We start from the raw sequence: 22,673 nt of genomic DNA, 5'->3' as shown, positions 1-22,673 counted from the left end.
TGTGTGTGTGTGTGTGTGTGTGTGTGTGTGTGTGTGTGTGTGTGTGTAGTGAGACAGAGAGAGAGAAAAAAAAGGAAGGAGGGAGAGAGAGAGGGAGGGAAAATGTAATAAAATGCTAACATTTGGGGAATCTGGGAGAAGAGTATCCAGGAATTCTGCGTACTATTCTTGCAGCTTTTCTGTCAGTCTGAAATTATGTCAAAATTTTAAAAAAGTTTTTCTTTGAGATATTACTATACACCCACCAGAATGGTATAATTAAAAAATATATAGAATTAAAAAACACCAGCAAATGCTGGCAAAGATGTGGAGCAACTGGAGCTCTCATTCATTACTGGTAGGAAAATAAAATGGTACAACCACTTTGGAAAAAGGTCTGTTGGTTTGTTAAAAAACTAAACATACACCTACCCTATGACCCAGCAATTTTACTTCCAGGTATTTACCCAAGAGAAATGAAAACATGTTTACAAGAATGTACAAGAATGTTCATAGCAGCTTCATTCATAGTGACCCAAACAGCCCAGGTGTCCATCAATTGGAGAATGAATAAACAGTGGTACACATTTACTATGGAACACTACTCAGTATTCAAAAGTAACAAACTACTGATACATGCAGCAAGGTGGATGAATCTCAGAAATATTACACCAAATCTCAGAAACATCATACCCAGTGAAAGAAGCCTCACACAAAAGAGTACACAGTATATGACTCTGCTTACATGAAGCTCTAGAACAAACAAAGCTAATCTATGTTGAAAAAAAATCAGAATAGTGGTTGCCTGTGGAGGGCCGGGGTGGGACTGACTAGGAAGGGGCATGAGAGAACTTTCTGGGGTAATGTAAATGATCTGTATCTTGATAGTGGTATTATACATGGGTTATACATGTGTATACACATGTGTATACACTTGTCAAAACTCAGCAAATGTGACAAGATGTATACATTTCAGTGTATTTGTTGCAGATGTAAAATGTACATCAAAAGAAAAAAATGGTAAACAAAGGATGAATTCTAGGGGACTTCCCTGGTGGTCCAGTGGTTAAGACTTTGCCTTCCAATGCAGGGGGTGTAGGTTTAATCCCTGGTCAGGGAGCTAAGATCCCACATGCCTCGGGCCGAAAAACCAAAGCACAGAACAGAAGCAATATTGTAACAAATTCAATACAGACCATTTAAAAATGATCCACATCAAAAAAAAAAAAAATCTTTAAAAAAGTATGAATTCTAGTGTATGATACGCATGCTCAAGTACTCAGGGTACTCAGAGTCTGCAATTTATTTATTTATTTTATTTTTATTTTATTTATTTATTTTTGGCTGTGTTGGGTGTTCGTTGCTGCACACGGGCTTTCTCTAGCTGTGGCAAGCGGGAGCTACTCTTCGTTGCAGTGTGCAGGCTTCTCGTTGCGGTGGCTTCTCTTGTTGAGAAGCACGGGCTCTAGGCATGTGGGCTTCAGTAGTTGTGGCACGCGGGCTCAGTAGTTGTGGCTCACGGGCTCTAGAGTGCAGGCTCAGTAGTTGTGGCGCACAGGCTTAGTTGCTCCGTGGCATGCGGGATCTTCCTGGACCAGGGCTGAACCCATGTCCTCTGCCTTGGCAGGCAGATTCTTATCCACTGTGCCACCAGGGAAGCCCCTGAAATTTATTTTGATCTGAGTCCAAAAGTATGAGGGATTGATGAATGGATTCTAGAGGGATGGATTGAAGGATAGATATGCAATGGAACAAACACATGAAATAGTAATGGAATCTACAGGTTCACTGTAAAATTCTGTTTGCTGTATGTTGGAAGATTTGCGTAAATACAATGCTGGGAGAAAAGACATTTTGGGGACAACTGGGTGAAGCTGAATAAAGACTGGTTCTTAGATAATATTAGGGAATTATTTTTTGTCCGTTTTCTTAGGTGTGATAATGGTTAGATCTAAAAGGTGATTTAAAACGTGTTCATTGCCCTTTTCTTTGTCTGAAATGTTTCGTAACAAAACTCTGAAGAGAAAAATAGAACGAAACTACCTGGGTCTGAAGTTTCCTGGGGTCACTCCTCCCATCCAGTTGGACACTAGATGCTAGATGAACACAGGTTGAGGCTGGTCTGCCCGATCCCATCATGTCAGAAAGTGTGGTACAATAGTGAAAGCTCAGTCATCAGCCAACAGTTCTCTCCTAAAATCATTGCCTAAAATAAAAGAAGGTACTTTCAGACCAGCTGTATTCAAACGAAAGGAAAGAGTAAGTAAAACACAGTGCCATGCTCATATAACAATATTGTAGTAGCCCCCAGCCACCTCATACTACAGAGTGAATGCTTAAGGACAGGTATACGACAGTTTCTTCCACTTACTAAAGCAACTACACTTTTGAAATTCTACTTTCCAAGCGAATAGGGGACACACTAGCTTAATGACTATCTCTTGAGCCCTTTTCATTCCAAATTTCACATCTCAAAGGTCACCAAAAACAGAGCTCTGCTACGGTAAACAAGCACTTTCCCGCAAGGAAGTTTTACGGATATACAGCCTACATTAATAAATCCTAACTACTAACCAAAAAGCAGTACACTTCACTCTTCTAGGTAGCTCAAAAGGACATAACTCTGAATGACTCTAAGTAAACCTGTGGCATCGGAGTACCTAGACTGACGCCAGGAACTGCCATTAACTAGCTGAATGACCTCTGTACATCTTCAATTTCCCCCAAACTCCCCCCACCCTATATTCACATACAGCGTCTAACAGATAAGAGCGTTTTGTAAACTACACACGCATCAGTGCCTCTCCCTATTCTGAATGCCTCCTTATAGACACTACTGCCCCTGCACTCACACACTTGCTCATGTCGTTATTTACCTATTTCACAGGTATCTGTCTCATCTTCCCAGCTAGACAAGGTTCCTGGAGGGTTAGGGCCTTGTCTTGCTCTTCTCTGAGATTCCCCACAACAGTGCTTTGAGCATAGTGGACAATTTAACTCAACATTTGTCGAATTAAGCAGATTTTCCATAAACTGACTAGTGTTAACTGCATGGGGGAGCTTGCCCTCTCAAAGAATCCCATAGGAACTCAACTGGGAAATTCAGGTTTTTTTAAAGATCCCTAATTTAAGCTTTTGAATAAACTCAAGGATTGTAGACTGGATTTGCTTAAAGACTGACACATCTGTAGAAATATAAAGATTCCTTATTTCTAAGGCTATAGAGACATGATCAAAAGCGGAGATGGGAGGAAGCACCCGAGTGAGGCAATCCCAACTGGCTTGACATCACCACAGTCCAGGGGCCGGAGCCGCAGAATGAAGGAGCCTGCAGAATTGGGGCCTGGGCATCTGTGGCTTGTACGTGGTCAGTACTTTCCCCCTGGATGCCAAAGGCCTAACAGTCCATTCTCCAACAGGAAGAAACTAGGTGATCCCCACAGTTCCAGGATACCTCGAGTGATCTACACACACACACAAGCACATACACACACAAAGTCCAGGGACACCCACCCCGAACCGTTCCCCTATACAAAGTCCTGGGACACCCCTCTCCTTGCAACCTGTCCCTTTCCCATTGCGCCAGAAAACCTCCCAATGTGTTATCCCATATACGGTGAGGGATCTCCAGGAAGTATCTCTCTCCCCCATCCTGAGACACCCTTACGGCCTGTGCCTTCATCCATAACCCAGGACAAATCTCCCCCCAACCTGTTCCCTCCCAAAGAGCCCCAGGGTCCCCCAACTTGTTCCCTATATATACTACTGGAATGCACCCCTCAATCTGTCCTCCCCCTCACAATTTTCTCCCAAATTGTTCCCCCTCCCTCTGATTCTAGACCCTCCTGCAGCCTGTCTCCTCCCACCCTGCTGTGCATGATCTCTCAAGTGGCCAATGCCTGTCTCCTCCCTTGAAACCGGGGGCACTTCCTCGGCTTCGTTCACCCCCCAAGCCGTGCCTGTCCTGGACACCCCTGGCACGTTCTCAGAGTCCGGTTCTTCCCCCGCAGATCTTGGGCAGCTCCATAACCTGGTCCCACGCCCACAGGTGTAAGACACGCCCCCCGGCAGCCCCAGGACACTTCTACCTCCTGTCTCCCACCCTGGAGCCCCGGGGCCCTCTGTGGACGGCCTCTTCCCCGCCGTGAAGCTGGAGACAGCCGTACTGGGATCTTCTCCTGCAGACCCAGTCACCCACACTGCGGCAGGCCGACGCCCCGCCGTGGGAACTCCTACAGCTGCAAGCACCCCCAAAGACAGAGGTACCCTCACAGCCCCAGGGACAGCTCCATCGGCTCTCCTTCTCCACAGGCCTGCAACGCCTTCAGAGTCAGTCTCCCCGTTCCCAGGTCCTGAAGCCCTGGCAGCAGTGGGCACCTCAGTCGCCTGTCTCCTTCTCCATACCCCTGAGCCACTCCCAGAGCTGGCATCACCCACCAGCGGTCCAGGGGCCCCAGCAGCTGTGGACACCCCTGCGGTCAGAAGTACTCCCGCAGTCTGTCCCCTCCCTGGCAAGCGTGAGAAACCCCCAGGGCCAGTCTCCAACCCCAGGGGACCAGGTATCCGAGAAGCCATGGGCACCTCAGCAGCCACAGGAACCCTAGCACTCTGTCTCCTTCCCCATGATCCTGGGGAAGCCTCACAACCAGTATCCTCTCCCACAGACCACAGCTCCTGGGGAGCCATAGGTACCCCTGAAACCAAGGGTATCCTGGTAGTGCGAACCTCTCCCCACAGGTTCAAGTCATCCCTGGAGCCGCCTTCCTGACACACAGAGCCAGACACCCACACAGCAGCAGGCACTCTGGCAGGTACGCTTCCAGACCCAGACGTACACACAGCTGCGGACGCCCCTGCTGGGGCACTCCTGTGCTTGGACACACCTGCTGTCTCTGGCGACCCCACTGCCTCAGACAGCCCTGCGGCCTGTCTTCTCATGCAGAGACATGAGGCATCCCCACAGCCAGCCTCCTGATCCACAGACCCGGGTCCCCCTAAAGCTGCAGGCACCGGAGCCTCCTGCCCCCCCAGAGCCTCTTGCCCCCCCAGAGCCCGCCTCCTTTCCCACAAACTCAAGACATTCCCACCGCAGGTCTCCTCCCCGACAGCCCCCATCACTGCATCAGCCGGGGGCGCCCCCAGAGCCTGCTGCCTAGCCCACAGGCCTGGGACACCACCGCCGATGGTCCATTCTCCCACGGCTCCCGCTACCATCGGAGCCTGGGACACCCTCACAGGCTGTTCCGTTCCCCACAGACCCCAGACACTCCCACAGCCTGTCTCTGGCCCCAGAGCCCTAGGTACTCCCATAGCCTGTCCTATGTCCCACAGGCCTGGAGAGCCCCCAGGACCTGCCTCCTGCTCATCAGGACCAGACACCTCTGCAGGCTGTGCAGCTTCCCGGGACCCGAAGTCGCCCCCAGAGCCTGTCTCCACCCACACAGCCTGCCCCGTCTCCCCGAATCCTGGCTCACCCCGACATCTCGTTCCTGCTCCAGTCGCACAAGGCACCACTATGGGCTGTCCCGTGCCCCACAGGCCAGGGAGACGCCCGGCGTCTGTCTCCTCCACGGCTTGTCTCCTCCGCCACGCGGCTGGGGCACCCACAGAGGGAGTTTCCTCCCGCGCAGCTCTGGGCACCCCTGCGGTCCGCCCCCTTCCCCCTAAGCCTGGGGTATCCCCACACACAGGCGCCTGCGCTGCCTGCTCCCTCCCCCGCAGACCTGGAGCAGCCCTGCCGCCTGGCTCTCCCTCCACAGCTCTGGGTACCTCCACAGCCTCAGGCCACCCCACAGTGGCCCCGGGAACCCCCCCAGTCGACCCTTTTCCCCAAGAGCCCGGGGCAACCCCATAGCCTATCCCCTCCACGGGCCCAGGCACCGCCACGGCTTGTCTTCTCCCCCGCGGGTGTGGGGCAATCCCAGAACTTGCCTCCAGAGCCCCAGGCACAGCCACAGGTGGCATCCTCACAGCCTGGCCTTGCCCACACCAATCTGAGGCCCTCTCACAGCCTGCCCCTAGGTCCGGAGCTATGGCTACTCCTGCGGCCCGGGGGACTGGCCTGGCCTGGCCTTTCACCCATGGTCCGGTGAGACCACCACAGCTGGTCTCTACCCACGAAGCCCGTCCAGGAACCCCCCTTTCAACCGGCCCTTCTCCTGCAGACACGGGATGGAGCTCGACTCTGCTTCCTTCCCCACATCCTGAAGCTGCCCTCATAGCCTGCACCTTCAACCACAGTTCCAGAATGCTCTCATGCCCCGTAGATCCCGGACGACCTTTTCTCTCACAGCCTCGGGGGATCCTATAAGCCGTCTCCTCCTCCCCCCCAGTGCCAGTCACCCACACAGAGCCGACAGGCCCCACCACCTGGGGTTCCCCCACTGCCCCGTTCACCCACACAGTCTCAAGGTCCCTTGCTACCTCCATCGAGACTGCCGTGCCAGGTGTCCCCGCAGCCTTGTTCGCCCCGGCGGCCTGGGCTGTCCCCGCTGCAGGTCTCCTCCCCCATGGCCGCCGACAGTCCTGCAGCCTTTCTGCACTCACACAGCGCGTCTCCCGCACCGAGGACCTCGCCCGGCGCCTCCCTCCACGGCCTCGGGACGTCCCTGCACCCCGTCTCTTCTCCCACGGCCGCCGGACTCCGCGCCCGAACCTGCTGGGCCCCACGCAGCGGCCCGGCGTCTCCGCCGCTAGCTCGCCCCTGCGCAGCCCCGGCAAGACCCCTGGGCCAGCCGCCCCACTCATCGCTCCAGGGCGACTCCCGCCTTCCCAACGCAGCCCCGCGGCACCTCCCAGAGCGGCTCCACACACGCACTCACACACTCAGCTCTAGCCCTCTGAGCCTTCCTCCCTCCCAGCCCCCTACCCCCGCCCAGTCCCGGACGCCCGCCCCCCGGTCCCAGGGCCCCACTAAAGCCTCGGCAAGAGAAAAAGTAATTAGGCCCGACGAGCGGCAGGATCTGCGCTGGGTCAAAGTCTCCTCTCCCGCAGATCCATGACTCCTAACGCGGCTTCCCACAATCCCCCCAGCTCCGGCCAGAGCCCACCTGGTCTGGGGCGCGGCGCGCCTACCAGAAAGCAGGCTGGGGGCCGCAACTAGGCCTCCCTTCCGGCCGCTCGCCCAGTCGCCATGGCAACGGGCGCAGGGCGGGTTGGGAGCCGTTAAGGCTCCGGAGCCACCTAAGGGTCCAGGGGCTGCGTGGCGGCAGGTTTTGCAGTCACTGCACATGGGCTGGGGCCGGGACCAGACAGGGGCAAAAGCCGAGGTTTCGGAGTGCAGTCAGCACTGAGAGACCTGAGAAAATAGAATAGAAAAACGGTGCAGAGGAGTTTTGGCCGTCAGAGGGTCCCGTAGCACCTCAGAGCCGGGCTTGCTTTCTCAGGCCCTGCCCAGCTCCCCGCCCACCCGGAAACAGCTTCGCCCCACCCCGCATGGAGCTTCTCCCAGCGGCCCAAGACACCTCTAGCTGTCCGAGGCACGCTCTCCCGATGGCCCGCTACGAAGAGGTGAGCGTGTACGGCTACGAGGAGTTCATGCAGGCGGTGGAGCAGCACAGTGGCAAGACCATTTTCGCCTATTTTTCTGGTTCTAAGGACGCCGAAGGCAAAAGCTGGTGCCCCGACTGCGTGCAGGGTGAGGCCGGGATTCGGGGGCTGCAGCCCAGAGTAAGTGGCAGGAAGGCCGAGGCTATGGCCAGAGTGGGGTGGAGAGGAAGCGGAGGGAGTCTTGTTACCGGAGTCCCGCAGGGCGATCTGAGCTCTCACCTTGCCTTTTCCTACCCTGTTCCCGACTCTCCTCCTATTAAGTCCTTCCCGCCCCGCCAAGTGTGCTCTTCTACCATTCGACCCAGGTAATCTTGGAATCTAGTCCATTAGAACTTCTCACTTCCCCAATGTGATTAGTGTCTTACAGGAGACGTGAATTGGTCTCCTTATGGTAAGTCAGCAAATATTTGTCTTTCATTGTTCTGGGCGCTGTGGCCTGGGGACAAATCAGGACTGAAAGTGGGTCCTTACCCTTAAAGTGGCTCTCAAAAAAAAAAAAAATCAGAAAAAAACACGTGACTTCCGTTTATCTCCTCAGTTAACTGCAGGATAAAGTCTGAGTACTTACCAAGACGGAGGGGAGGGGAGGGGAGAGGGACGCTGTTCATCAGTGCCTGATTGTAAAGTTGGTAATTATTTCTATCAACTTTTTAAAAAGCTGAACCGGTCGTACGAGAGGGGCTGAAGCATGTTGGTGAAGGATGTGTGTTCATCTACTGCCAAGTAGGAGAAAAACCTTAGTAAGTGGCAATGCGTACTCTATTTCCCAGACATGCACTAGACTCTTGCAAATTTAGGCGGGAAGGGTCTTGTGATTCAGGTTCTGAGTTCTAAGATACAGTCGAATAAGTCAAGCAATTAGAATATATTAAATACGAATTAAAAATTCGAATGTTCAGCCATTTGTATTAGGTAAGGGTAATTCAATAATTTGGCCTGATGTTAGTTCAGAACTTGTCTTTACATTTATTTTATATCTTAGTATATATTCACTTAAATGAAAACTTTGCACAGGAGAATATATGTTGTAGATGTCAAGGTTTTTAAAATGTTTACAACAAAAACAATGATTACTGAAAGACTGAAAGTGGGAATATATCAAATACAAAGCAGAATGTAAGAAACCAAGTAAATGTTTTTCATGATCACTTTCTCCTTCTGAAATAGTTGGAAAGAGCCAAATAATGACTTCAGGAAAAAGTTGAAATTAACTGGAGTGCCTACACTACTTAAATATGGAACAGTGAGTATCTTTCTTTAACTGTGTTGGGGATACAGTTCACCCTATCAAAACTCTTTTAACTTGTTCTGGATTCAAATTTGAAAAGATCTTGACATTTCATCCCAAATATCACATTGCTCTTCAGAATGTATTCAAAATACACATGGCTGTCCATCCCTATGGCCTACCCCAATAAGTTATTAATAATGCAAATATTAGGGTTTTTATCATGCCTTTTTTCTTTTTTTGGGGCCTCTCCCGTTGCGGAGCACAGGCTCCAGACGCATAGGCTCAGGGGCCATAGCTCACGGGCCCAGCTGCTCCGCGGCATGTGGGATCTTCCCAGACCAGGGCACGAACCCGTGTCCCCTGCATCCGCAGGCGGACTCTGAACCACTGCGCCACCAGGGAAGCCCTTTCATGCCTTTTATTTTTTTATTTTTTTTTTAATTAATTAAATTTATTTTTGGCTGCATTGGGTCTTCGTTGCTGTGTGCAGGCTTTCTCTAGTTGCCGCGAGCGGGGGCTACTCTTCGTTGCAGTGCGCAGGCTTCTCATTGCGGTGGCTTCTCGTTGTGGAGCACAAGCTCTTGGCACGCGGGCTCAGTAGTTGTGGCACATGGGCTTAGTTGCTCCGTGGCACGTGGGATCTTCCCGGGCCAGGGCTCGAACCCGTGTCCCCTGCATTGGCAGGTGGATTCTTAACCACTGCACCACCAGGGAAGCCCCTTTTCATGCCTTTTAAAAGCCATCCTTATTTTAAAATTCTGTAAGCACTGTTGAAGAAAGTTGGTTAACATACAATTCCTTAAAACAGTGGCATCAATAGTTGTTTTCGACTTAATCCATAATTCTGGATGAAAAGAAAGGGCATGTCCTCTAGTTTAGTCATGGCCCTGGGATTCTAAATTAAAGAGTTAAAGGGAAGGGGTGACATCAGGCTTCCTGTCTCCTGTTTTAGTCCACGGAGCCAAGTATTTTAATGATTCACCTTAAGGTAAATATCTTAACTATTTCATAAAGCTTGTTACAACTAGTTAATAGTTTCTGAATAGCATAATTTCTCTGTTCCAAGACTTGTGTCATTCAAGGTAGAACAACTCATTCCCCTCCTAATAACATTTTTGTAGCTGTGGGTTAAGATATGACTATTGTTCTCTTACAGCCTCAAAAACTGGTAGAATCTGAGTGTCTTCAGGCCAACCTCGTGGGGATGTTGTTCTCTGAAGATTAAGATTTGACGATGGCAATTGTGTCTTTATTTCCTGATTTGCTCTAGTATAAAAGAATCTGCATACTTGCTTTGAATTCATGTTAGCAATAAATAAATGATGATGTAAAAAAATTGGTACATGTCTAAACAATAGAGAGTGCTATTAAAATGCTCATGAACCCTCAGTTTGCTTTAATATATGGGTATATTTAAGCTACCATAGGTAAAATAATTCTTCAGGAGTGGCAGTAATAGCACAAAGGAAGCTATTATTGGAGATGACAGAAATACCTAAAAGCCCCTAATAGTGCCATAGACAGCTTCCAAATCTCTAAAGGAGTTAGGATCTTTTACCTTAAATTCCACGAATTTACAAAGAGCTGTTATTCCTGAAACTCCTTCTTTGGCTTTGAGTGTAGAACTTAACCTAACCACTGAAGGGAAGCACAGCACATCTAATCCAGCCTCTGCTTAATGCTGGCAGGTTTGTCACAGCTGTCTGAATATGCTTGACTACTTGGGATGAGGCGGGTGGCAGAGAGGTCACAGACCGTATAACCTAGTGATGGGAAGGACTCCAGCCTGTGAGTCAGTCTCATTGATTATCACTTCCTAGCTGTGTAACCATTAACCTGTCTAAACCTCAGTCTCCTCCTTTATGAACATGGATCGTTCTGAGGATAAAATGAGAATGCAACTAAGCACTTAACATTGTGCCTGGTTTGTGGTATCTGCCAAATAAAGGTCAGCTTTCCCAAATGAGCACAAATATTTGAGGCTCCTCACCTTTGTTCTAGTCTTAAGGCCAAGGGTCCAATTAGTAGTTAACCACCAATCTTCTCCCTGCCATTACTAGGTCAGTGACATACCAATGATTCTTCCTTAAAGCTCTCTTGCAAAGCAACTGGCGATACAGGTATGTCTCCTGCCCTGCAGAATTTAAGAACCTTTATGCGGTTCCTGCTGCCTGACGTAAAGAGGTCACTTACTCCACACCTCTCACTCTGTAGATGAAGGGCAGGATAGCTGATCTGAGGGACAGCAAGGTTCCAGGAGACAGACTTGTCTCAGGCCCCACTGTACATGAAAACAGAGCTCGGCTTAGAGTTTGGGATGTTCAGTGGCCCTCCCCTTACCTCGCCCCTTGCTGCCTTAAATTGGTCTGAAACACCTAACATTTCTATTCTTACTCAGCTGACTGTTAAATACTAATAAAAGCTTACAAAGCCACAGGGAAATCAAAGTAAAACAATTCTGGTTTAACAGAAATAATCTATTAACAAGAAAAAGTTAGTTCAATTAAATAGCACACTAACGGTTCTAGGTGCTACCACAGTAAAGGTACATAGGAAGAGTTGTTTTGTCTTCACTGTACAAAAGCAATATATACATGTCTTAAGAGCCTGGTCTGGATCCAACTGTTCATTTTCCTGATGTGTTATTTTGCTGTTGCTGCTCCGCCAGGGCTTGCTGAAGGCGCATCCGCTTCCGAGAATAGTGCTGCCAGTGCAGAATTTGCTGCTCATCAATAAATTTCGCACACTGAGCGTTCACCAGCTCCTTACGGAAGTGTTCATATTGGAGCAGTTCTAACATGTGTAAACACTGAGGGTACCTGGGGTTAAGTTTATAAGTTAATGAGCGACATAACGTAATAATACCACGCTCTAGTTCAGTTACTCACCTAAAAACGATCTTGCAGCCTACCATTTCTGTAACAATAACTTAGTATACTTTGGTAGTACAGTTCTATTTTTCCCTGCTTATGCATCAAAAGTCAGCAAAATTTTCAAAAGTGAGAAAACTTAAGTTCAGAAAGATTAAATAACTTGCCTAAGACCACACAGTAACTGGTAAACGGAGTCAACATTGGGGGACAAATCATGCTATTCTCTTCTGGTGGTTTCCAAGGTGAGGAACACGAACACTTTTTATTTTAGTAATTAATTATGTGTTTAATTAATACCTACTGGTTTTCCATAAACAATAAGACAACTTTTATTTTAAAACTGAGTCAATCTCAGAAAGAACTAAGCACAAATATTGTATTCTAGTTTTCCATAGGGATATAACAATTCTGAAATTAAGTACATATACTCTAAGGTTGAGCAAATACGTAAGTAAATATGCTGTAGACAGAAAGCCAAATTTCTGGCTCTCAGAAAAAGAGTTTCAGATAAGGAAGCGGAAGGCTAGAATGAATCTTGTTACTGAGTTGGAATTGAAAACATCAGTATGAGCTCATGGCTTTTTATATATTTTTATATATATATATATATATATATACACACACACACACACACACAGATATAGAAATAGATATTTATATACACACACACACACAATTTCTAGCTTTGTGTGTTGAGAGGGCCTACAAGCAGTGACACCAATGAGCACACTGAGTGCCCAGATCATGGGTTTTATATAGAATTATCCAAGGTTGGTTGGAGACATGGCTGATTCTAAGGCTAGCAGAGGGAAAGTACAAGATGAGCCTAGAATATTATGTAGTGCCAGAAAGAAAAATGCTCAGAAAATTATAGGGATACGTCAAAAGTACTCAGGAGCCAATGTGAAGGGGCTCCCACTGGCTATATCTGGGATCAAGAAGATATATAATTATAACCCACAAGATAAAGAATCCAAGAGTCCATATTGATATAACTTTTTTAAATGAATAAATAAATCAGGAACAAGGAAATGTTCCTTCCTTACAACTGAATACCAACTAATAAATGAATAAAGAATGATGGAATTAGAAAATCCCCACAGTAAAAATTGTTTCAAGCAAGTATCTTCCATAGATGCTAAAGTTAGGTAAAAGCATGAAATATGAAACAAGATATTTACATAGTCTCAAAGTATTCCCTCACAAAATATGTATTAAATACAAAAGGAAAAATAGTAACTCGATACAGAGAAAACTGGCAGCCACCACCTCAACCAAGTGACCAAAATTAATATCAGCAGTAGAGGGACAAATTGACATCCTATGACTCCTGATATACCAAGAAGGATATAACATCACTTCTGTGTCACACTTATGGGGGGGAAGAAAAAGAAGACTGATGAACTCAGATTAATGGAGACTAAGACATGACAACAAAATGCAGCATCTGAGCCTAGACTGGACACTGCCCCAGACACAGGACATTAGTGAGACAGCTGGCAAAATGTGAGTGAGGTCTGCTGGTTAGATAACATGATCAGATGATATATCAATGTTAATGTTCTGATTTTGATCACTGTACTATGATTATATAAGAAGTTTGCACTTAGAATATCTGGGGGAAGAATATACAGGAATTCTTCTTACTGTTTTTCCATTTGTTTTTAAGTAAAATTATTTCAAATAGAAAAGACATAAAATTTAAATGAGTCAATTAAAAAACAGTGAGTCTTATAGGGAGTACACAGATAGAGCCAAAATTGTACAAGTGGTATTCAAATGACTAAAGTTTGGGGACAGTACACTACAGCAGTGCTTCTCAAATTTTAATGCACACATGAATCACTTCTTTTTTGGGGGGGGGCGGTTCGCGGGCCTCTCACTGTTGTGGCCTCTCCCGTTGCGGCGCACAGGCTCCGGACGCGCAGCCTCAGCGGCCATGGCTCATGGGCCCAGCTGCTCCGCGGCATGTGGGATCCTCCCGGACCGGGGCACGAACCCGCGTCCCCTGCATCAGCAGGCAGACTCGCAACCACTGCGCCACCAGGGAAGCCCACGTTAATCACTTCTTAAAATGCAGACTCTGGTTCAGGAAGTCTGGGGTGGAGCCGGAGGACTGCATTTCTAACAAGCTCCCAAGTGATACCAATGTTGCTGGTCTGAGAACCACATTGAGTAGCAGGGCCCTACACCATGTTGTCCTTATTACAGATTTGCTTCCTATACTCCAAAGGTTCACAGTTGCTTGTAATTGTCAGCAGCTAAGCCTGGAAAGCCCTACTCACACCTACCCTGGCTATTTCCTTTTCATGAGGACATTGTTGGTAGTTAAAAAGACCTAGGTTTGAAACCAGCTCTGCCATTCTCCAGCTGAGTGGCCTCAAACAAGGTACTTAAACTCCCTTAAGGTTTAGTTTCTTCAACTGTAAAATAAGTTAATGTGATGACCAAGAGAATGGTCTTCAAGTAGCATTTAGTAACTGGAACTTAGACACACAGTGATCATTTATCAGACTTGTAGAGTCAATGCTCAGAATACATTACATGACAAAATAAGGAATTATAAATATGTTAATAGGCTACAATTATAGCATTAACCAACCAGATGAAATAGAAGAGGTACAAAAGGAAAGTTCTGCAATTAGATTTTTTAAAAATAAATAAGAAATAAATGGAGAACTAAACTAACAGCATTGATGAAAATAAGAACTGAAAGATTTTAGTTGACATAAAGCTCCCAGCAAGTCAACAATATGAATCCTTGCCCCCTCGTTCCCTGCCCCCCCAAAAGGTAATGTAAACTTAAGTTGAACAAATAGAAGTATAATGTCCATATGAAGAATAAAAAGCTATTTGGTCCACTGTACCTTGACATCTGAAGGCCTGTGTTTAGCTCTTGGCTGAAAAACATAAGGCATAAGTGCAAAATATCCAAAGGTGGGCACATGAGAAATGGCTGAAGGTAGGTGAGAAAAAAAGATGTAAGAGATAAATTATAGTTGCAAGTCGTGGCTGTTAGTGAAATGGTGGAAACTGTCTAGAAGAGGCAACTGCTCCTCTGCTCTAGCCAGTGGCTGACGTGGGAGAACAAAGACCTGGGGTTACCAGATCCTCCAGAATTTTAGAGAGTAGCTAGAAATCTGGATTAAAATATGAAACTTTCTAATCTTCAAATGTTGGCAACTATTAAATGAAAACCTTGTGCAGAAATGAAATGGGGGTTAATTTGCAACCTCTCTTGAATTTAAATATCTGAATGGCTGTTCCTCAAGAGGGCATAGATTGGTTCTGGATTAATTCAGGGATAAAACTCAACATGGGTTGAAGTTACCTGGAGGTATATCATATTATTATACAAGGAAGAACTTTCTAGCATCTAGCTAACAATGGAATTGGTTGCCCCTGAATGGAGTAGTATGGGCTCACTGGAAACCTCCAGCCAGCATGTAGATGACCATCTCAGCAATGTTGTGGGTGAAACTGAACTTGATGGTGTCTAGGGCTCAGTGTCCAACACTGAGTCTCTAAGTCTACATACATATAACATGTTGCAATCTAATTAAAAAAAGTCTTTTCTCTGGATTATTAAATGAATAATGGTTCTTTATAAAGGGCCAGTAAGGGTGCCAAGGGTCCTGCAAGCTACAGGAGGATGTGGGCTTCATACATCCTCCTTGTTATAAGACACAGATCAGAAAAGTGGGAGTACAAGTTTGAAACGTTTTCCTCTCAAACTTGTGTTTGTTTAGGAAAAAGAAAGACTAGAAGTTTCACCATTGCTTTTTGACTACCTAGTTAAGACAAAGCACAGGTGGGAATTCACGGTTTCTTTTTTACCATTAAAAAGGAATAAGTTCAGGGACTTCCCTGGCAGTCCAGTGGTTAAGACTCCACGCCCCCAATGCAGGGGGCCCGGGTTTGATCCCTGGTCAGAGAACTAGATCCCGCATGCCACAGCTAAGACCTGGTGCAGCCAAATGAATCCATAAATATTTAAAAAAAAAAAAAAAAAAGTAAGCTATAGCACTACTGCAAATTAGCAGAAAAAAAAAAGGAATAAGTTCATGATTATAGTATGCTCCTTGTAATTCATAAGCCTTAAAAAGAAAGCATCTATTGCACAACTTGAATAATACATATATTTATTATGTAAAATATATAAAATAAAATAAGCAGCTACTAAGACTCAGGTAAGGCTACCTTCTCCAGAAAACCTTCCTTACAAGTAAGTACCCCTTTCTATGGTCTTTCATGTTCAGGCTATGGCTATGTCATTGCATATATAGACTGTGGGTTCCTTTGGGTCAGAAACCCGTTGAGATGGAGTGAGTGGTACAAGGTAAGGTCAGACAAGACAGGGCCAGATCATACAGGTCTTTAGCTCGAGAAAAGAGACTAGATTTTCCTCTGCATGCAATGAGAAGCAACTGAAGAGTTCTAATGGAATGTTGTGATTTCTATTTTTAAGATACCAAGTCGGCTTCTGTGTAGAAAATGGTTCTTCTTTGTTTGGCTTGGGGGCGGGGAATGGTGGGGAGAAAGCAGGGATACTGGTGAGTATATCACTGAAATAATCCAAGTTAAGTTAGAGATCAGTGTGTCTCATATTAAAATGGAGACAACTAAAAGAAGTGCAGAGATTCAAACTGTATTTTTTCCAATGTGAAACTAAGAAGTCTATTAAATATCAGTGCTTTGGAGTATAATAAAGTACACACATATTTAGGACTATAAAAATTAAACTTACTTTAGATACTTGGCATATTCTGGTTCTTTCCAGTAAAGCAAGTACTTAAGATAATTAACAAAAGCTTTGTCTTTGAAGTAACCTCTTTGGGCAAGAACTGAAAGGCATAAAAAAAAAAAATACACCTGTAGAGCAAATCAATCCTTGGACTACTGATTTGTGACTCCTAACATACAAGTAAAGAATTTACTTACATAACATCCCTACCACCGACACTCATTGAATTCACAACAGAAGTCCCAGTTTGCTCAATTATATATATACCAATGTAAGTGTAGCAATAATTCTGTTCAATTGAGAATGTATAAAAGCAGATACGAAAGTCATCCCTCAAATCCACAGGGGACTGGTTCTAAGAGAGCCCACAGACACCAAAACCCACAGATGCTCAAGTCTCACATAAAATAACATAGCGCAATGACAATGACAGTATTGTCACCCTCCGTATGGGAAGATTCAACCAACTGCAGTTGAATCCGAGGATACAAAGGGCCAACTATGAATTGGAACTCTTCTATCAGAAATTATAAATAGCTACTCAATTCAATGAGGTGTTCAACAACTTACAATTAAGGTAATTTGGGTTGGCTAAACACTGCACAAATTCCAACTCCAACTGAAACCGAAGTCGATTTCCAGCATCATCTAGGAGAGAAGATAGCAAAAATCATCCAAAATAAACGTCACCATATACAATACTGATTTGTAGAAAGAAAACAGCAGTAAAGAAACCTGACTAATGATGAGATACGTTTCTACATAAAGAAGGGCACGTGAAGGTTTTCCTAAACTGGGCGAGGGAGGAGAAAAATCTTCCTTAGAAGTGTAAGGAAAGCAAAGCCCTGATTAAAAGGAATGTTTAATCAGGAATGAATGAATTCTCTAACGTTAAAGACAAGTTATCAGAGAAAACAGGATCACACACGGTGCAGAACATTTATCACTCGTGAACCACTATGTTGAGATTTTAACATTTTAACATTGACCACTGTTGTGGTAAGTTGCGGTAACTGTGCCTCGCCTTATTTTAATGTGTTACAAGTTGTTAAGTGATTAAGCTAAGCAAAAACAAAGCAAACGCTAAACCTATCAAGAAAAGTTCAGAATGCAAGCTGAAAGAGACCATGGTGAGAACGCAAGATCAGGGAACGCTTGCTTCGGTGAGACGCGTCAGTTGCAAAATAATACACGAGTTTGTCGACGATGTTTTAAACTTATGCAAGCTCATTTAAGACGCAGAAAACAAATCGAGGAAGCGGTTTATGATCCAAAATCTCTCCTTTAGCCTCGCCGGAAGCCGACCCCTCGCCGGGGTCGGTGTCTGAATAACAAGTGAGGAGAAAGGATACACCAACAAAACAAACTCTGAAAAGGCCAAACTACCTTCGCCCTTCCAGACGCTAGAAGAGCCCTCGCCCCTCCCGGTCCGAACAATCACCTTGCGGGGAGTTAGGCCTGGAAAGAGAACCTGGGGAAGCGGGAGCAGGTGTCTGGGCCCAGGATAGTTCTATTTGCCAAAACGCACGGCTCGGACCGCCACTCACCTGTCTCCATAGCGACAGCTGCTGCCATCACCAGCAAAGGAGCTAAGCAGCCAGCAGCCCGACACCGCGAACGCCGGGAGTGGCGGGGGAGGTGCCGGAAGCCGCGGCTCCCCCTTCCTGCCGCGGTGCAGTGTGGGATGCGGGGGGCGGGCAGAGCCTCGCGCGGGGGCGGGCGGCTCCTCTCATCCCAGGCCCGCCCCGGCTCGGCCCGTTCCCGCTTCCGCCCGCGCGGGCTCCTGACAAGCTAGGGGGCGATGCGGGGGCTGACCTAGCGCGGGGCCTAACCCAGGGTTTCAGAGGGGCCATCACCAGCCCCAGCCAGGACCACTGTTCCTGCACGTGGCTGTGTCATGGGATCCTCGGCTACCGCTCTGCCTGCGTCACAGTGCCATGTGATGTCACTCCTCACCGTGTAACGTAACCCGTCGAGGAGCGTGGGGCAGTGGGGCCTCGCGAGGCCTGCTTGGTTCCATTACCCCTGTAAGATGGCCTCACCCGTTGGGGGAAAGTCCTCTCCGCCCCGGGCTGAGGCCACCCGCTCCGAGGAGACGGCAACGGTCCGCGTGGAGACGTCGTCCCACCGCGTGGAGACGACCTCCCGTGAGGTGCGGAGGTCTTCCCGGCAGGTGGAGACTACCCAGTGCCGCAGCGAGGGGTGCTCCGTCTCCCCCTCTGGGAAACGGGCCCCTCGCGTCTTTGAGGTGTCCTACCAGCACGTGGAAACCGCCTCGCAGCGCACGGAGACGGCCTCCCGCCGCGTCAGGGCCTTGTCTCTGCGGGTGGAGACGTCTCTGCACCGCGTGGAGAGCCCGCCGCAGCGGGAGCAGCCGGACGCTCGCCAAAATGTCCAAAAGGCCCGATGAAATGCTTCCTTCCTCGGGGCCACGAGAGGGCCATGGCCCTTGGCCAGGGCAGAATTGCCTCCAGTTCGCAGCCAGCCTGCTGCCAGGTGGACCGATCATCTTTGGTTTCCTGGAAGCAGACCACAAATCAATTTAAGAGCCAAGCTGCGGTTTCAGGACTCAGCCAACATTCATTGACCGTGCTGCACCCTGGACCATCCTTTCCTGCCTTTGACCCAGTGAACTACTTTAACTTGAAGCCAGCACAAAAAGTTTTCGGGCCCTATATATTGTATATATTGAGATGATGGACAGAGAGGCTGTTTGAACCTCTGAGGCAGGTGAGTTTTGGATTCTTAGCCCCTGAACGACCTTTGCTGCTTCAAATTTAGGGACAAGGAGCAAACTGAAGTCATGACCAGTGGAATGATTATATGCCTGCAGCAAACCTGAGGGGCAAGGAGCAGACTTTCCTTAATTAGTTGGCCTGTGTTTATGTTTCAAAATTGTTATTTTCTTTATGCCAAGCCCTCGTGCATGGTAGCCCGAGCCACACGCATTTTAACATAGGTCAAATGTAGCTCAAAGTGAAACTACATCCCCAGTCAAGAATAATCTTAGAAAGGAAACCTGACCTGTGATTTGAGGAGGTACAGGGGAGGAATATTTATTGAGCACCTACTCTGTGCCAGGTGTTATTTTAGCATTGGGGCTATAGCAGTGAACAAGGCAAATAGGGTCTTGGCTCTTGGGGAGCTTACACTCTAGTGAAAAGGCAGACAACAAATGACAAAACAAGAGTTTTGTATTGTGATTAGCACTATGAAGGAAATAAAACAGGTAGTGTGATAGAGAATGTAAGGGGGTTGTTTAGATGGGATGGTCAGGGAAGGCCTTGCTGATTAGGCAGCATTTGATCTGGGACTTGTTTAGTGAACAGTGAGCCATGCAAAGGTCTGGGGAGAGTGCATTCTAGGTAGAGGAAATCAGCCAAGTCCAAGGGGTGAAGGGGAGCAAGCTTGGACTGTTCAAGGAGCAGAAAAAAGACCAGTGTGGCTGGAGCTTAGGGAGGGAGAGCGTTGTATGGAAGGGAGGATGTTAGAGAAGCAGGCAGTGGCCAGTTCATAGAGGGTCTTGAAAGCCACAATAAGGAGCTTGGGTTTTATTCTAAGGTCAGTGGGAAGACGCTGGAGGGTTTTCAGCAGGGGAGTGACATGATGCATTTTGCATTTAAAAAATATCCTGGTTCCTGTGTGTAGGATGTAGGACAGTGGTTCTCAGGGGTGATTTTTATCCCCCAAGAGACATTTGGCAATGTCTAGAGACTTTTTTTTTGTTTGTCACGATGGAGGGGGGCAGTTGCTACTGTTGTCTAGTGAGTGGAGACCAGGGATGCTGCTAGGCCTCCTACAGTGCCCAAGACAGCCCCCCTCCCCCAAGCAAAGGGAACTACGTTTGGACTAACACACTTAGTCCAAAATGTCAATAGTGTGAGGTTGAGAAACCGTGATGTGTAGGGGACCAGAGAGGAAACAGGAACTAGTTAGGAAGCTAATAACGTGGTCCAGTAAGAGATGATAGTGGCTTATACTAGGGTGGCGGAAGTGGAGCTAGAGAAAAGAGTGCAGATTAGGGATGTGTTCTGAAAGTGGAGCTGACATGACTGATGGATATGGAAAGTGAGGGAAAGAGGAATAGAAGAGGGCTTCCCTGGTGGCGCAGTGGTTGAGAGTCCGCCTGCCGATGCAGGGGACATGGGTTCGTGCCCCGGTCCGGGAAGATCCCACATACCGCGGAGCGGCTGGGCCCGTGAGCCATGGCCGCTGAGCCTGTGCTCTGCAACGGGAGAGGCCACAACAGTGAGAGGGCCGCGTGCCGCAAAAAAAAAAAAAAAAAAGCAATAGAAGAATCGAGGATGACTTCTAAGTTTTGGCTTGAGCAGTTTGGTGTATGGTGATGCCATTTACTAGGCTGAGAAATACTAGGGGACGATCGGTTTAGGAGGAAAAATCAGTTCCATTTTGGCCGTATTGAGTTTCAGATGCCTATCAAATACCCAAGTGGAGTTGACTGTAAGAGCCTGGCTGCCATGAGAAAGGTGAGGATTGGAAATATAAAATGTAGGGTCATCAGTCCATAGATGGTATTTAAAGCCAGGGGACTGAGTGACAATCATCTGCCAGTCTGTCTCGCTCATTTTATGCCCGTGAATGGATTAGAACTCTTGTTCATCAGGGAACACCAGCTGGCTAAACACCTCTTCTCCCCTCTCACCCCCGCAGGGTCTGGCTTGACCTACCTAACTCGTCCTTGCCTGTAGCCCTTTGGTAGCCACCAATAAGGGAGAAAGTTTGCACTAAAATGTGAGACAAATGCTTCTGAAAACTTGACTTTCACTGACAGCATTACACTGCTCCTGGGAAGAGGGTTCTTAAAGGTTCAGAAGTTCAACTTTTTCGGGGGTTTTGTGTGTGTGGGGGTGTTGTTACATGGATATCAATGTCCCAGGTTCTCGTGGGATGGCTGAACAACTGAACTGATGTATAACAGTGGTTCTCAACTGGTGGCAGTTTTCCCCGCAGGGGACACTTAGCAATGTCTGGAGGCATTGTCACAACTGTGGGGGTTGGATGCTACTGGCATCTAGTGGGTGGAGACCAGGGATGACACTACACATCCTACATTGCACAGGGTCATCCGCCACCCCATCCCTGACGACAAAGAATCACTTGGCCCAAAGTGTCAATAGTACCAACATTGAAAACCCCTGAAGATTCTAGCAGTTTGGAAAGCTAGAGCATGGTCCATTGGGGGAAGCACCCCACTTCATGACAGATTTGCTATGGGAAAAGGTTTAGAGGTAGTGGCCTCTGTCAAATGTCAGGGCAGGAACTGTCAGAGGGGAGAGATATGTGGCTTTTCGAGGAGAACTTACATCCCTGCTTTCAACAATGTATATTTATCCCAGGAGGAAAGGCCGTCCCATCTAGCAAGATGTAAAGACCTTGATTTTGTGGGACCTCCTTGTGAGGTAGAGTACTCTCTGTTGGCAGGCACTGTGCTCAGTCATTACCACGTTACCTCATTTTATTATGGGGGAGTGCACTGGGCCTCCCTGGCGGATAGGGGCTCAGGCCAGGGGAACGTTAGAAAACCCCAGAGGCTACCCTAATGCTTCTGCCTCATAAAACTTCTGCTGTAGACTAACAATTAGACTTTGGAATTTTAGTCTTTGGTGAGCTTACTCATTCTTTTTAATGTGACAGACCACATGCATTATATACACTCTCTTAAGTGTTATTTAAGTGAACAAAGTAGTTTATTTTTCTTTAACAATGTTCCTTATCAATGTTTTTATTACAAAAGCGATAGGTGCTTAATGTAACAAATTAAATAATTCAAGATGTGTAAAGAAAAATTTAGTAATTTGTCCATTTCCATCCTCTGGAAATAATTCACGTCAGCAACTTGGTGTATATCCTTCTAGACCTTTCTGCATTAAGTGCTCCTAACCCCCTTCTTAGTCATACCTGGAAAAATGGTTGGAAGGTTACTGTGAAAAAGCCAAAGACTTGGTTTCTAGATGATTGATTCTCTTGGAAGGATATAGGATTCTGGTAGCTCTTTCTTTTTGTTGTTACACTTGTATCATAAGAAAGGTTTTTACCTAGGTTTCTTCCTCCCAGTTTCATTTACTCATATTTCCAAACTGAAATCCAAAGAGATATACACAGAACAAGAAAGTGTCAAAAAAGACAAGAGACATGAAAAAAAAGGATGTGACAAGATACTTGTCATATGTACTGTATATCAGATTCCACAGCTTTAAAATGATCCTGTATGTTAAAGGAGCTTATATCTGTCATAATTTTTAAGGTACCTGCTGCATATTGTTAAGTGTGTGCTACC

At 47.0% G+C, this 22,673-nt stretch overlaps 4 protein-coding genes across 17 annotated transcripts in view; 2 read left to right on the top strand and 2 right to left on the bottom strand.

Annotated features, from left to right (window-relative positions):
* Positions 1–17,941, bottom strand: part of KIAA0753 (KIAA0753 ortholog) — a 75,470-nt gene extending 57,529 nt beyond the window's left edge. For 3 of the 13 annotated variants that reach the window (XR_003438013.1, XM_027130765.1, XM_027130759.1), the window contains exons 1-2: positions 2,856–3,683; positions 2,023–2,185 (exon numbers count right to left, since the gene is read on the bottom strand). Coding sequence is in view for 10 of the 13 variants with exons in the window: in XM_027130765.1 (XP_026986566.1) it covers positions 2,023–2,118 (96 nt within the window). In the remaining 3 variants the exon portion in view is untranslated. Of the gene's footprint in view, positions 1–2,022; positions 2,186–2,855; positions 3,686–5,453; positions 5,562–6,402; positions 6,516–7,028; positions 7,233–16,945; positions 17,024–17,922 lie in introns of those variants that run through there. The other 10 variants (XR_003438015.1, XR_003438014.1, XM_027130769.1 and 7 more) reach the window with 8 other exon arrangements.
* Positions 7,404–10,147, top strand: TXNDC17 (thioredoxin domain containing 17). Its single transcript, XM_027130777.1, has 4 exons — positions 7,404–7,615; positions 8,186–8,267; positions 8,695–8,770; positions 9,915–10,147. Exons 1-4 carry the CDS (start codon positions 7,414–7,416, stop codon positions 9,981–9,983), a joined length of 429 nt encoding a protein of 142 aa, XP_026986578.1. The 5' UTR covers positions 7,404–7,413; the 3' UTR covers positions 9,984–10,147.
* MED31 (mediator complex subunit 31) lies at positions 11,201–18,047 on the bottom strand. 2 transcript variants are annotated; one of them, XM_027130778.1, is made up of 5 exons: positions 17,923–18,047; positions 16,946–17,023; positions 16,379–16,475; positions 14,499–14,531; positions 11,215–11,577 (listed from the first exon to the last, which is right to left on the bottom strand). In XM_027130778.1, the coding sequence occupies exons 1-5, from the start codon at positions 17,948–17,950 to the stop codon at positions 11,385–11,387; spliced, it is 429 nt and encodes a 142-aa protein (XP_026986579.1). In that variant the 5' UTR covers positions 17,951–18,047; the 3' UTR covers positions 11,215–11,384. The 2 variants fall into 2 exon arrangements, with proteins under 2 accessions (XP_026986580.1, XP_026986579.1); XM_027130779.1 differs by lacking the exon at positions 14,499–14,531 and having other exon boundaries at positions 11,201–11,577; positions 17,923–18,046.
* A 33-nt stretch (positions 18,048–18,080) lies between these two features.
* Positions 18,081–18,812, top strand: CUNH17orf100 (chromosome unknown C17orf100 homolog). Its single transcript, XM_027130780.1, has one exon. The coding sequence runs from the start codon at positions 18,408–18,410 to the stop codon at positions 18,783–18,785; it is 378 nt and encodes a 125-aa protein (XP_026986581.1). The 5' UTR covers positions 18,081–18,407; the 3' UTR covers positions 18,786–18,812.
* Positions 18,813–22,673: the final 3,861 nt, after the last annotated feature.

Source organism: Aethalodelphis obliquidens, unplaced genomic scaffold, assembly GCF_003676395.1.
Source record: "Aethalodelphis obliquidens isolate GAN/ISIS:26980383/991018 unplaced genomic scaffold, ASM367639v1 scaffold38, whole genome shotgun sequence".
NCBI lineage: Eukaryota > Metazoa > Chordata > Mammalia > Artiodactyla > Delphinidae > Aethalodelphis > Aethalodelphis obliquidens.
This window is presented reverse-complemented; position numbering and strand designations above follow the sequence as displayed.